Source organism: Phaethon aethereus (assembly GCF_964289735.1).
Source record: "Phaethon aethereus genome assembly, chromosome: 12".
Taxonomy (NCBI): domain Eukaryota; kingdom Metazoa; phylum Chordata; class Aves; order Phaethontiformes; family Phaethontidae; genus Phaethon; species Phaethon aethereus.
In genome coordinates this window covers 21,927,349-21,943,284 of record NC_138588.1, presented here as the reverse complement: position 1 = coordinate 21,943,284, position 15,936 = coordinate 21,927,349, and the positions used below count along the sequence as shown (strand labels likewise).

The following is a 15,936-nucleotide window of genomic DNA, read 5'->3' as shown; positions in this document are numbered from 1 at the left end:
TAACTGCAGAAAAACTGGCAGGTACTGTATGGAGGGTTTTTGACCCTTCTCATAGACACTTTGCTATTATCACACATTTTCAACTGTGTTTCTTCCTCATTGTTCCCATGCTGGGTATTTTGTCCATGCAATGATCTGTTTGGGTCCTACAGAGTACAAAATTGTTTTATTATAGCCATACCATTACTGGACTGCCCTGTTAGGCTTTTCCATCCCCTTCAAAAAGCTTGTGTGCATTCTCACAAAAATACTAGCAGAGATCTGGAAATATTTTCAGTGATGTTTTTGAAATAGTAATTCAGTATCCAATCACTTATCTAGAAAAATAACTTTTGCTAGAATTCACTGATGGTACTGGGTTTTGTTTCAAACGTTTTTCTTTGACTACAAAAGCAGCGTCTTCAAATCTGTAGCCTGCGAAATAAATGCAGCGTTTTCGTTTTAGGAGGAGGACGTTGCCAGGACAGGCTTAAAGGCCGCCGCAAAAAAGACCACGACACATCTAGCGTGCGCTGTTACAACAGATGCCGATGCTGTCTGTGCTGAGATGCAATCTAAGGCGGTGATCGGCCTGCAGCAATCCTGGAAATGGAAAGCACACACGCTGCCATCAGAAAGCGTTACATAAATCCCAGCAACAGGAAAAAAGTCACCAAAAAATATTAATCTAGTCCCTACAGAAACCAGAAAGTTAAAGACTTAATCCAGGGCTTGACAGTGATAATCTTCTGGCTTTCATATTCTGTGGTTAATGGACTGTCTTAGGGTCAGCTCTTTAGCATCTAACATTGATGAACCAGAAAATACAAATAAAATTAAAAAAAAAAAAAACCACCTGCCTGGAGTTCCAATGACTACTTCTGCTAATTCACACCTATTCTTACCTACGCCTCTGCTAAGCTGCGATGTCCAGAAAACATTTACAGTGGTCTCAAGCTTGCTTTGCTGGAGTTTGCTGGGGCCCTTTTGTGTCTGACTTGCAAATTTTTGAAGTTTTAGGATAAAAAAAAAAAGGCAACTGCAGTCTCCTCCACATCTTTCACCTGCATTTAAGTCCCTTTGCTTTTTCTTTTTTAATAAATTAATTGGGCAATCCTAGCCTGATTTAATTCTAGAAGACAAACTGCAAATGGAATACTACTGGGGCAGCAACATCTGCAGAAGGATGTCCACCTGAAAGAGCAAGATGCTGAAGAGTCTCTTTAGACATCCCTTAAACTGCCCATTTTATATACGATCAGATTTTTTACATAAAACACATCCATAATTGAAGTTCTTTATCCAAACTAGGAACAAGATAGAAGCTAGACACTAGTTCCTGGGTGCTAACTTAAAAATCAAGTCTGACTTGGCCTCCTTGCATTCAAGTTTTGGTATTTAAGAAAGGCTGTGATTTAAAGGACAGTGAAAAGAGGTTGTGCTCTTTTGACACATTTGATGTTCCCTTCCCATGATGCTGATGTCAAGTTAAGGCCAGCAGCAAAACAGCCCCCATCAGCTGGAAACTCTGACACTGTTCAGTCAGAAAACTCTTGTTTCAAAGACAAAGTGCATTCCACGCACACAATGAGACATTTTGGGTAGCTTCAGATAAGATGGTCCCCATCTTCCAGGGACAGCTTGGAAACCTGCTTCATCCCTTATCTCCATTTCCAGCATGGCCACACAGGAGTTTGATGTCCAAGTGGTCTGTTGCCCAAGTAGTAGCTGGCCAGATCGCTGAACATACACAATACTACAGAGTAAAAGCATTAAAGGATTCCGTTCAGTATTCCCCCCCCCCGAATAAAACACAATAGCAGAATTATCCTGGGCACAAGGCACTTCGCAATGAAGTCACAATACACACTCCAGAATTAGTAGCACCAGACGCAACAAGAGGCTGTTGACTGGGGAGGAAGATGAAAGGTTAAACTTTAATCCCGGGAGCAGGTTAGTAGCCTGAGAGAGGAAAAATCCACTTTCCATATGGAGACATCTTCACACTCCCAAATGGTGACTTTTCATATGAAAAGGATTTTCTCCCTCAGTAGGTGACTACAGCTGACTGGACAACAAGGAGAGGAACGCAGGCAGGACCACCACAGACTTGCCACACTCAAGAAAAACTAAAAGGTCTTAACAAGGGACAGTGGGGATTTCCAGGAGACATGACTTCCTAGAAGACAATTTTTTTAGCTTTGTCTTAAGGTAGTATCATTTCCTAAAATGACACGGCTCTTGCTGTTGTAGGTCATGCAAGTGGTCTCTCCATCTGAGTCCTTTGGTACCTCAAAGGCCAAAGGAGGGATCAGGGATTAGGTATGAAAGCCGAGCAGGTTTGAGCTGACTGACCCAATGCCACTTAAATTTTCAAGTCATCATCAATGTTGCTTCCGTTTTCCAGAGAGAAGGTCTCTGATCCAGCAGCACCAATTGCAGCACCATGCTTTAGGGAAAGTTTTGGGTTTTGTTTTTTTTCCCCTTAAAGTATCCAAAAACATAACTGAGAACACAATTACAGAGTTTGACATTTTTGTACCCAGACAAAACTCAAAGTGGTACATAAAAACTTTATTTATGCAAGGAGCACAATAGCAAGACCACACCTATGCTCTACTCTCTGCCACCTTAGGACATTGAGAAATCACCAAGAAAACAAGTTCTCCCACACCTCCATGCAGCAGGCTCATGTTGCACGTTTAAGTCACTCTGACTATAACTCACCATGCATTTGCTTCATCTTGTTAGCAAATGCAAGGGTTTTGCATCTTACAAGAAATGAAATAGGGTTCTTCTGTAGTGACTGATGATACAAATTTTCAAAGTCGTCTGGGCCTGCTTTAAAAGCGAGCTGAATGCAGAAAAAGTCTTGTAACAATAGACACCAAAAAGCAATTCTGGGTCAACTATATTCTCTGCTTTTGAAAGTTTTTCCACTGCCAAAAGTTACATTCTCAGATGAAAGTCATTTAGCTAAAGTTATTAGTTCAACACTAGGGGAGGATACTCTTCCCCGCTCTTTTCACAGGCTGGATTAAGAATAGCTGCATCAGTTCAGTGCTCCTGCATCAAAGAGCTCATTAGGAACATGTTGCTGTTCAGAATGGAAAAGAAACACCACGACTTCATGGAAAAAATCTAAACATTAAAGGTCAAATGCAACTGTAAGGGTAGGATTTGTACAGAAGCATATATGCAACCGAAACCACGTGAGAAGGCATTCACAGAAATTCCAAGAGAACAGAAGAAATAAAAATAAAACAGTTAGACCTGGGAGGAACACAGAAATTAAATATAAAGGCACTCGCGGAGAAGCCAGCATTAGGGTGGCTGGAAACCTATTACAAAACTAAAGGGGGCAGGGGAAGAACCACAAATTCAACACTGGGCTTGTTTTCACACAGAAGCTATAAAACAGATCCATAGATTTTCTCAAGTCCTTTGATCCTACAAAGAGACAAGGATGGCAGACAACGTCACCACTACAGGCAGAGGAACAGTCTCGGGTTCAGAACAAGAGGACAAGGTAGCAGAGCGGTTTTATGGGGGTAAAGGGGAGGGTAAGGGTCACTAGACTGCCTCTAGATACTACAGTACCACTACTGTAGGGTGCCGGACTCACTCTGAAGGACGCTTATAGTAGCCTGGGCTCGAATCCACGTTATGGAGGGATTTTGCCTCAAGTCATTCCTCCTGGGATCGTTGCTGGCCCTGCACTCGTAAGTCCCAGAGTCTTCCAAGGTAAGGCGGGTTATTCTCAGCACACTCACCCCATTCGCCCCGTAGGCAGTGTTAATGGTGACACGGCGCTTCCGAGCGCCATCCCACAGCTGTTTGAAAGACTCAGCCCGGTTGACTTCAGCATACCACCACTGGATCTCTGGAGTGGGGTTCCCAACCACATCACAGTACAGTTCAAAGGCGTCCCCCGTGAGCTTAGTTTCTGACATGGGCGACTTGACAAACCCAGCTAGAGGGAGGGGCAGCAGAAACGCAGTGACAGAGCGGCAGAAAACAAAAGATCTTATAAAGAACAGAGCAACGAGGTGCAGAAAACAAAGAGTTAGATAAGACATTAGCATCTAAAATAACACAACTTTTATAGAAAAAGCAAAACACAGAGCACTTGAGGATGGAGGTCGGTAAGTTTGTGAGCAGCGTATTCCCATTCAACAGAGTATTCGGACGGGAGGCACGGCTTCACGGCACTAAGCGCTTATCCTCGCCACTCCGGGGATCCAGCCGCGGCGGCTGTACTTGGGAAGCCACGGGCTGCAACGCACACCAGCCAGGAGGTACCTCCAAGCCATAGAGGAGATCGATGGGTTTTCAAGCCTTCGTCAGTTGCGTGAACCTTGTAATTGGCACGTGCTAAGTGTTGGTGGCCAGATGTCTTTTCTCGAAGAGTCTTCTTGCTTTATATGACCTATCTACAGGGGAGAAAGGGGTAAAACCCTAACCTTCTGCCCTATGCAGCTCACAATTGTGAATTCTGCCTTGACGTCTTCTTCCATCTGTTTTGGACCTCTGAGGCAAGGAATTCCCCAAGATACAAGTGACCTACTTTCCTGAAGCAGCTGGATCACCACAGCTCCAGGAATCACACAACCTTCTAAGGTAAAGGGAATTTCGATGGTATATACACACAGAGGCCAAAAGAGGCATCATTAGGTAGGAAACAGACAGCATCAAAGGTGCTTCAACAGACCACACGATTTTTGCTTTCTGAAATGCCGTGCTGACATTCGTGATCAGGCCGAAATATCCTTATTATGGCATGAAATCCTTCAATACTTACCAGCTTCAAAGTTATGTTAAAGAGCACAGACATCTTAAGTTGTCCTCCAATCCTATTTTCAAAAGGTATCTATTCAAAAGTATTGCCTTAAAGCTAGTCTCTTCCCCTGCCAGGCCCTCCCTAAAACTAAAAGATTAGAATACAGCTGGCCAGACAGATTATGCAGCAAAAGCCGTCATACTGCTGTGTTCCCTGGGCAGCAGGACTTCTCATCAGCAAGCGGAGTTAGAGTGCCACACAGCTGATAAAACTCGGATTGTTTCATCCCTCCCCTCAAATTCACAGCTTATTTTGAGGAAGAGGATTGAAAGACAATTCAGTGGATTTTAAAAAAGAGGGAAAGGTGAACTTAAAGCCCTAGTAACATTTCTGATGCACGCTTATTAAATAGTATTCCCCCCCCACCCATTGTTTGCCCACACTCATGAAACAGTGAAACAAACAGTTGTACATTGACAGACAATTACACAGGAAGTTTGCACTATAGATGCATCTCTAAAGAAAACAAGTCCAAGAGACTCCAGAGCACACACAGAAACTGTCCCTTGCCGGCACAGTTCTGTTGGAAGAGCAACTGTGCAGTAGCTGCAAGTAAGAGCTACAAGAAAAAAAAAAAACCACTCAAAAATTAAAAAAAAACACAAAACAACAAAAACCAATTCAGAAATTGTTTCAATTACAAACTCCTTTGACAAGGATTCTCCAGCCTTGTACTCCAGCACTAAAGGAGGCGAGGTCTACGCTCAGTAGCAATACCACAGCAAATAATCCATTGCTGCAGGGAGAGAGAGGAAAAGCTATCGCACCAGAAGTGCCCTAATTACTAGCAGTTGCAAACCCCACTAAGACCACCGTTGCCATTTCTTGAGGTTAACAAGGATCACACCGTTTTCACACTGCTGCTTGAGGTAACACAGGGGACTGGCTTATGATCTCGCTCTGCTGGACCGTCCACGTTTCAAGGGATGCTGAACGAGGAAGACTGTGTATGTAGAGGCATACATCAAGCAGCGAGACTGACATCTATCTCAGCATGGTTTGCTAGACGCAAAAGGCTGAAGGAGTAGCATATGGCATAGGCTAGCTTCTTTCCAAATCTTAGTGGCTCTCTTTCTATACTATAGCCTTTTTTCCTACCTTCTACCGTAATACTGAAATGCCACTCACTCACAGTCGACAAGATGACAGTAGCTCAGGGAAGACGGCTCAGAAAGCGATCTCCCTTCTACAGGTTTCCAGTTTCCACTAAACACAATGCACAAAGATCATGAACTCCCCTGTCGTGAAATGCATCCCTGAAGTCAAAGGCCAAGTGACCCAAAACCCTAAAGCTGCAATTCAATCCTGCTTCTCCTGCTGCCCCGGCTACCAAGCAACCATTTCGGCAAGAAAGGCTTCTCACCTAGGCTTTGTGGCAGGGATGAAGGGGTGTAATTGTATACTTTAAAACAACTGTTAGCTGCACTGCTGCTGGGGCTACGCTATAGATAGATGTAGTATGAGAGCGCACCGTACATCCTCCTATTAAAAGGACTACCAGTAATTTGAATAAAACAAGCTGTCAAAAGGTTTCGGTTTTGAATCTGATTTTGCAGTCACTAAGCTGCTAAAAGTATTATAACTTTTGCACAAAGCCTACAAAACAATTAAAAAGATTAAACTGGACAACTGCATCAAAAGGTCTCTTTAGTAAATGTTCTCTGGGTTTAAGTTTTAAACCCTACGTTTCCATCAGTTTCAAATCCTCTTGAAAAACAATGTCTTAGGTTATGATAAATTTAAATGCAACACTCCATCCCAGTAACCATGTCGTCAGCACAGATACCTCTGTAACAATGGCAAAGAAGAAACACAAACTGCATTTGGTGGCCATCCCTGCCCCACCAAGAGATAAAAGTCCTCTTCAAAAATGTATTCCAGTTTACAATAAAATCCTGGAAGGACAAATGGGAAGGAAGGTGGAAGACAAACCTCCATACGCAAATTAATAAAAACTTAGCATTACAAAGGAGTGGCAGTGCTATTAAAAACTCTACACAAGAGTCTCGGGTTAACGTTTTGCATTTTCAGCCGTTCAGAAACAGCAAAGGCAACACATCAGTAAGTTGAGGCGATGCTTCCAGCTACTGTACCTCTGCCAGAGGGCCGTTTCCGATTAAGATACCCAGCCAGAAGCAAAAAAAAAAGAGCTGAAATCTGCCAGTACCAAGCAGAGAAGTTAAAAAAAAAAAAAGAGAAAAGAAAAAAAGTCTAAACATCACAGAGAATGCTTCCTGAACAGAACAGGAGACTGGAAACTGAAGTACTCCTGGTTCTTGGCAATTGTCAGTGATTTCCATAATTGTTCAAAACCAAGCACAAAATGACACTATACAGATTTCGTTGCTTACATAAGAGGCTTTCGGAGCCCAACAGTTTCCTTACTTGGTCTTCTCCAAGCACAGTACTCACTGCTTTGTTATTACCATGTTCTGCACAATTCTAGAGACAGGAGCATCAAAAGAACAAATACGTATCAAAATACAAACAGATCAAGCCAAAAGGTCAAGGTTTTGTTGAAGTGATTATACTATACCTGTTTAAAATTGAAAACCTGCCCTTATTGTAATTTATAGCTGTCTTCCTCCCAAAATGTGAACTATAGGAAGCACTGGTTGCAAGAATCATTTTCAGCTTCAGTTTGCAAGCGTCAGCCCCGCATGGAATAGTAGAGCAAAACTGACGCCAACATTCAAAAGCTTGCAAAGGTCAGGGCTCTTGGGAGGGTGGAGGAAGGCGGCAATAATCCGTAGATCACACCTTAAGATCATATAGACCCATGGGAAGTAGCAGAATAACCCAAATCTTAAGTGAACCCTTAATGGCAAGTACAATAGGAATAAGCACCTTCAAGTGCTTACAGGAAAATATTCTCATGAAGTTTTGATGCTGTAGATTTTCATTATATTGACAGCTGTATTTATTTCGTTATAGGCACGAGTGATTCTGTTGCACAGTGAATTTTCCGCATTAAGAGGAAAAGGTGTGCGAGGCAGAGGTTTGTTTGGGTTTTGGATATTTTTAAGCTAATTGCCATCATGCATAAAACAACAAGGGAAAACCTATTGTTAAATATCCCTTGCAAAGTCTTTACAAATCTTCACGGTACACCAGAACGTAAGAAAAATAACGCACAACAGTCCAGAAGGTGTAGCAATTCAAGTACATTTTTACGTATCCAACCAATTTTTCTTTTTTTATTAATTGATGGTTATCTGCATGAAGGACAAAACGAAGAACAAGTGGTGATAATATTAAATCACTTCTGAAGTGGTTTGTTAATTGAAGATTTGATCTCATTCACCAATTGTGAAGATAAAGGTGAGGAAAGCAATGGACTAATGCTCTAAAAATAGAGAAACAAATTAGTCTCCACATACAATTCTGCCAAAGACTAATGAAATCCAGTGCACAGCATGGCTCTCCACATTTGCAAACTCTGTATGTTAAAATTTGTATTGTAGTGAAGAACCACTAAATCCAGAGTAAGAAAAAACGCATTTTGAAAGACAGGCGCACTTAGAATCACAGAATCATTAAGGTTGGAAAGGGCCTCTAAGATCACCAAGTCCAACCATCAACCCAACACCACCACGCCCACTAAAACATGTCCCAAAGTGCCAAGTCTACAGGGTTTTTTAACATCTCCAGTGATGGTGACTCCACCACCTCCCTGGGCAGCCTGTGCCAGTGCTTGACCACTCTCTCAGTAAAGAAATTTTTCCTAATACCCAATCTAAACCTCTCCTGGCGCAACTTGAGGCCGTGTCATCTTGTCCTATCGCTGGTTACTTGGGAGAAGAGACCAACCCCCACCTCACCACAACCCCCTTTCAGGTAGTTGTGGAGAACTATGAGGTCTCCCCTCAGCCTCCTCTTCTCCAGACTGAACACCACCAGTTCCCTCAGATGCTCCTCCTAAGACTTGTGCTCCAGATCCCTCACCAGCTCCGTTGCCCTTCTCTGGACATGCTCCAGCACCTCAATGTCCTTCTTGTAGGGAGGGGCCCAACACTGAACACAGGATTCGAGGTGCGGCCTCACCAGTGCCGAGTACAGGGGCACGATCCCTGCCCTGCTCCTGCTGGCCACACTAGTGCTGATACAGGCCAGGACGCTGTTGGCCTTCTTGGCCACCTGGGCACACTGCCAGCTCATGTTCAGCCGGCTGTCAACCAGCACCCCCAGGTCCTTTTCTGCCAGGCAGCTCTCCAGCCGCTCCTCCCTAAGCCTGCAGCATTGCATGGGGTTGTTGTGACCAAAGTGCAGGATCCGGCACTTGGCCGTGTTAAACCTTGTACAGTTGACCTCAGCTCACTGATCCAGCCTGTCCAGATCCCTCTGCAGAGCTCTCCTACCCTCCAGCACATCAACACTCCCACCCAGCTGGGTGCCATCTGCAAACTTACTGAGGGAGCACTCGATCCCCTCATCCAGATCATCAATAAAGATATTAAACAAGACCAGCCCCAAAACTGAGCCCTGGGGAACACCGCTTGTGTCCTGCTGCCGACTGGCTTTAACTCCGTTCACCACAACTCTTGGGCTTGGCCATCCAGCCAGTTCTTTACCCAGTGAAGAGTGCGCCTGTCTAAGCCACGAGCCACCAGCTTCTCCAGGAGAATGCTGTGGGAGACGCTGTCAAAGGCTTTACTGAAGTCCAGGTAGACAACATCCACAGCCTTTCCCTCATCCACTAGGCGGGTCACCTGGTCATAGAAGGAGATCAGGTTGGTCAAGCTGGATGTGCCTTTCTTGACCCCATGCTGGCTGGTCCCAATCCCTTGGTTGTCCTCCACATGCCCTGTGAGTGCCCTCAAGATGAACCTCTCCATAATCTTTTCCGGTACGGAGGTCATGCTGACAGGCCTTTAGTTCCCCATATCCTCCTTCCAGCCTTTCTTGTAGATGGGAAAGCCTCCAGTCATCTGGGACTTCCCCTGTTAGCCAGGACTAATTTGATAAATTAGTTATCAAATTAAAATTTAATAAACACTGATAAATGATGGAGAGAGGCTTGGCAAACTCCTCTGCCAGTTGGAGGATGGATCTCGGGTGGATCCGATCAGGCCCCATAGATTTGTGAGTGTCCAGGTGGCTTAGCAGGTCGTTAACTGCTTCCTCCTGGATTATGGGGAGTTTATTGTGCTCTCCATCCCTGTCTTCCAGCTCAGGGGGCTGAATACCCTGAGGACACCTGGTCTCAGACTAAGACCAAGGCAAAGAAGGCATTAATTATCTCATTCTTTTCCTCACCCTTGGTGGCAATGTTCCTCCCCCCGCCCTCCATCCAAGAAGGGATGGAGATTCTCCTTGGCTCTTTGTTGTTAATATCTTTCTAAAAATGTTTTTTGTTATCCCTTATGACCGTGGCCAGATTGAGTTCTAGTTGGGCTTTTGCCTTTCTAATTTTCTCTCTGCAGGACCTAATGAGATCCCTCTACTCTTCTTGAGTTGCCTGCCCCTTCTTCCAAAGATGATAAAAATTCTTCCCCCCCCCCCCCCCGAGTCCCAGCAAAAGCTCCCTGTTCAGCCAGGCCGATCATCTTCCCCACCAGCTCATCTTACGGCACATGGGGACAGCCTGCTCCTGCGCCTTTAAGACTTTACTTAAAGTCTTGAACTGGGAGTGGGGGAGAAACTAAAAGGTATTCAAAAGGGCAGCCAAAAATTTCCATATGCAGTAAGACAAACACGTACAGCAGACTCACAGAGCCAGAAAGCTGGAAAAGCTCCATATTAAACAAATCTAGAGTTCAGAAGAGGAGAGTGGACAAGAAGCCTAAAGACAGTGGGTTTAAATGAATGTAAAAGTCGCTTTACGACTCCTGAGCGAACTGTTTTCATTAATCAGGCTTCATCAATGAAAGACACCTTTTCAGATTAATTTTTCTTCTGCCAGTATTTATGAGCTACCTGTCGGCCTAAAGCAAGGGAGGCCAAGCCAAGCTACGTTCCAGCTTTGGCATATAAATGAATTGCAGCTTTACATACTAGCAATACCCCTTCCAAATTCGCGTGGCAGCAGCACCCTTTCCAACTGCAGCTATTTCCCTCACTGGCAGAAGCCAGAGAAGAGTGAGGTGATCGAGTACCTCTGGGAGAGGTGCGGGTGGGAGAAAGGAACAAGGCCTATCCCTCTTGCTGACATGATCATGGAACTGTAGGAGAAAATATGGCATACAGATAGAAGTTTATACCTACTAGAAAGGCACACAAATATTTAGCTATAATTTTGACCAGCTCCTGAAGCCTGAAGAAGTTGCTCCTGAAAAGCAGCTCTTGCCCTACCTTGGCTGGAGCCCAAATGAAAAAGCGACACAAAAGACAATTCTCAAATAGCTTAAAACCAGCATCACAATGACCAAAGAACTTCCCAACTTCCTCACCTGCTAGAATGAACGCACAAAAAGGATCTTGACAGAGATATCAACAATTAGCATAACATCTCCTAGCAGCAATCTATCAGTCTAAGAATATACAGAAAGCAGTACCTGACAAAAATCATACTCGAGTTGCAGAAATGATTGTGCTATTGATTTAAATATCCTTTTGTTTCTGAAATTTAACACAAGATACACTACGCTGCCAAAAAAAAAAAAAAGTCAATGCCAAATGCACTGGAGAAACAAAGCAGGGGGAATATTGATCTTCCCTAGTTAAAGCCTGGCCTAAAGAAAGGAGTTTAAAAAATAAAGCTAGGTTTTGCCTTAAGAAAATGTAGGTAAGTGCTAGCTGGTGTAAAAAATGTTAAACCAGACCCAGTAAAGACAGAAACAACCAAGTTTAAATGAAATACACGTATTGCAAAAAGCCCTAACAACGCAGGACAAGCTATTTCTCTTGGTTTTACAAGTACCAAGCATGAAGATTAAAGCCGAAAACAAGCACAAGACCATCAACATCAAATATCAAGAGGAGACCATCTTGAAAATGGAGTCTTCACAAAAGGTGCCACCAATGAAGGAAATACAACCTATTTCCAAGGACATTTTTCAACCACTAGGAATATAACTGTAACAAAGCAATTTTAATAGTCGGGAGCAAAGCAGCGCGCGTGTCCATCAAGTAAGGTAACGTTCCTATCCTGATCCTATCCTTATCTTGTGGTGAATTCCACTTTTATGAAGAAAGAAAACACGGTTCAAAGCTCAAAAAAGAGAGTTTGCAAAGCTAGTGCAATAAACAAACCTGATTTTCAGTATGAATCCACAATACAGGGACAAAAACATAGACTGCTTAGGGGATGAATGCTTTACAGATTGTCTATTTACAATGAAAACCATCACGTAAACAGCAAGAGGCTGAGGTTTCCCATTTGTCCTATTAGCCCACCATATGTCTCTATTGCATTGCTTCTCCATTGCTCTTGGGCCTTTAGCACAGTTCTGGAGATTTTATTTCTGTGCATTTGTTGAGAGCTCTGCCTGCAGTTCCACTTATTTACAGACTGAATAAACCCATTAAAAATTTCCTTATTAGCACAGTGTAATTCATTTTTGTAAATACATTCCTTCAGGAATGCCCTTCCCAAATGGCATAGCAAAAAGCCAAGTATCTTTACCAAAGTGAAGTTTTATATGTTCTATAGACCAGTGTTATCCAAAACGCTCAGGGGAGATATCAATATGTTACTCTAGCAAATGCAATCACCCTTGGTGTCGAAGTTCTGCCACCAAAAACAGGCATTAGGGTTGAAGCTTTCAGTGAGGTCTCTTCATTAAACTGCTTCCACATGTTCTTCCTAATTGGTATTCTGGATTTTGCAGTCTGATTTTTTTAAAATTTTTATTTAAAAAAAAAAAAAATCTTCCTGCTTCTCCGAGTACCCTAGGCTCTGCACAGGTAAAATTAAATGAAGCTTTACCACCACTGGCACATGCTTCAGAGCGACTCGATAAAACGCTTGATATTCTGCAGTGAAATTAAGAAAAATAACCTGCAGGCATGAGGATTCAATAGGGAAGAGTATAATATAACCAGATGCAAACACTTCACATGCTCCTGAAACGCTGCATCTGTACTGTCTCAGAGACAACCACCTCCTTCCAAGGGAAGTCTAGTCCTGACACCAGGACTCAAGGGTTCAAAGCTGGAGCTCCAAGGAATGACCAGACAGACTGCAGTTTCAGGAAAGGGGATGAAACTAAGTGCTAGCTGTAAAGACGTCATTAAAACATAAAAGCACAGATGAACTTGGGCAGTCCACAAAGCGCTTCTCAGCTGGCCCTGCCCTCACTTTAGCTTATTTTCACCTTTATTACATGGCAACAGTCTCACTTATAAGTGCATCAGAATATCAAAGAAAACTTCAATAAGAAGCTGCCCTCCTCCTCTCCATTTTCCTACTGCACCCATCATCCGGGCTTTGATCCGGGCTCTGCTACTTAAACTGGTACTCTAATTAACACCTTTTTCTTCTTCACTGAAGGGTGTTAATTAAGTGATAAATTTTTGAGGGCAGAAAAAACCCATCATCACTTTGACAAATTATTGCATTTTTACTTCCTTTAGGATGGAAAGAAGGCAGCCTAATTAATGTTTAGTTTCTTTCCAGTGCTCACCTTTACTCAACCAAAGTATTAGAAATTAGTCAAATCTACAAAGAAATGACAGCCAGTACACCAGCTGGAGGAGAAGGGTGAAGATACCTCAATTCCATGGAAAGCACTGAAGTACCCTGCCTGTTTTCACCTACACCTGGTAGGTTTGATGGTTTCCCATTTTACCACCAGAGCACATGGTTTTTAATCATACCACTGCTAAGAAATGGGTTTGGTCTTAATCACTTCACCGATAAGAGATGGGTGTAAGTTTTACAGTGCACTCCCTGCCCTCTTTGCTGAGTCTGACTCACCACCTTCCATAGCACCCATACACATTATGTGTCGCGTCACCCTTTGGCTATAGTCTCCTAAATGCACCGCACCGGTTCCATAAACTAAAAAATTGGCATTACTTTTCTTGGTCTGTTTTGCCCTATTCTTTAGCCAACTACAGAAGCAGCTTTAAAAACAGCACTTTGCTGTCCATATTAGATATCCACATGAACCCATACGATCTATAAGCATACTGAGAACTGGAGCAATACATGAAATGGATTTCTGCAATCTATCTTGCAGCTTTAGGTAGCTCCAGGTAGGTTATGACTAGCTACGGAGGAAAACATTACCCAGAGAGCATCATATAAAATGCATAAGCCCATGGTGTAGCATTAGATTCATTTCACAGAGAGGGAAAGCGGAGGATTACTTTCTCCAGGTCCACAGACATGAGGATTAACATTTTCTGGATTCAGACCAACGTTCGTCATTTCTCTATGCATTAGAAAACCTTGCTTCGTTTGACATGCAAAGAGAAAAACAAAACTGATTTGTTTGCTGAAGTAAAATTCAGAGAGTCCTTAAGTAAATGGTTTCAGAGCCTTTGCTGTTGTGAGGCCATCCTGGGAATATGCCCCACATAGCCAAGAGACACTTCTCTGCTCAGATGGATGGAGAAAGGGACACAGCGATCAGCTTCTGGGTAATAAATCAGAGAATTCAGACTGGAAAGAATTTCTGAAGGTCCTCTGGTCCAACTGCCTCCCCCAAATGTAAAACCCTCAGATCAGAGCCTGAGAGGCCCTCAAGCTGCCCCCATTCATCTTCTCCCACATACCGTCACACCATGGATCCTTTAATCAAGTCTCCTTGGAATACAAAAAAGCAATGCTTAACTTCACACCGCAACGACTTTCAAGTGCAACGATCATTTTACGGTCACTTTTATGGTGCAAAAACTGATCTCAGTAACCATAATTCACTAAAAAAAAACACATCAAAGCACAGTTCACAGGAACACGACTGGTTAGAACAGACGCTGCTGTGTCATAGCAATTACAACTACGTACTTCCCATTTCAGGAAATTACTTTCACCCCAAATACATTCTCATTATGTAAACTGGTTGGGTTCAGAAACCTTCTCTGGACATCTTTCTCCTATTCACACACAATTTCATGACTTGTGGACAGTGTTTACAGTTCTTCTACTTCTGCAGCAAACCCCATATCTCTATGTTTGATACCATAAGGTAGAAGTGAAAATAGATTCAAGTCTGGAATATCCAGCAAAAGAAGAATAGTCAGAACAAGAAATTAGTATCTACTCCCTCATTTTGGCTCCATATTGATGCCAGCCTGCTGGCTATAGTCACATTTTGAAGTGTAGGAGTTCACAGATCTTTTTGCCTAGTTCTTTAGCTGGAAAGAACAAAGTTCTTCTACTTCTCTGGTACTATAAAGAGCATACTCCGAAGAAGTAATTGGAACACTGACTTAGGTCTCCTACAAACACCTGGGAAACTTGGCATTTCACTTAGTTGCCGGAAAAACGATGGAACAACACTGAAATACATTCCACTTTAAAACAATAAGCAAAGCTCCATATCAACATTTAATTGCTCTCTTTGTTAAGGATCTCTAACTCGCCAATTCATATATTCTTCTGCAAAGGAGTTAGAAGTGCTGATAACTACAGCAGTGGTTTACATGTATAAACTAACTATTCAGGTGACACATGAGGAGCAGACATGGGGTAAAAAGATGCTATTTTTGCACAAACTTGTCCCTCCAGTGTGTTCTGCAGTCCCCATCATAGCTCATTTTCTACTGAGTGCAAGCTCTATCTTCAATTTATAGCTTCTTCCTTATCAAAGTCTGCTTTTTGTTTTAAGCCCATCTGCTTCAAAGCATGGAAGGAGTGTAAACTAGAAAGCTCCAAGCCTCTCCACCCTGTAAGTTTAGGAATTAAAGTGATTCTCTCCTTTTCAGATATCCTGGTTGGACAGACATTTTTAAATATCACTGCAGACATGATATGAAAGCATTCACTTCTACAGGAAGTACAGAAAAATCTCTCATTTGCTTATAATGCTCGGACCAATGCTCTCCAGATAAACAATAGACAGAGACATTATGAAGCCAGACCTGGTCAATCTGAAGCACACGTTAACTTGCCTGTGAAACAGTTAATGGTATTCAGATCAACAGCAAGCCCATGCATTTGTTCAGTGCCTTAAAAAGCACATTTCTTCATAGTTCAAAGAAAATATTACAGGACTTGAGTCAAGAACTAC

General features: G+C 42.9%; 1 protein-coding gene across 3 annotated transcripts in view; it reads right to left on the bottom strand.

Annotated features, from left to right (window-relative positions):
* Positions 1-15,936, bottom strand: part of NPTN (neuroplastin) — a gene marked incomplete at its 3' end in the record, with an annotated part of 58,316 nt that overhangs the window by 27,625 nt on the left and 14,755 nt on the right. Inside the window, exon 2 of one of the 3 annotated variants that reach the window (XM_082005253.1) lies at positions 3,605-3,952. The exons of the other annotated variants lie outside the window; for them this stretch is intronic. Within the exon in view, the coding sequence (XP_081861379.1) occupies positions 3,605-3,952 (348 nt within the window). The remainder of the gene's footprint in view (positions 1-3,604; positions 3,953-15,936) is intronic. 3 annotated transcript variants of the gene reach the window in all.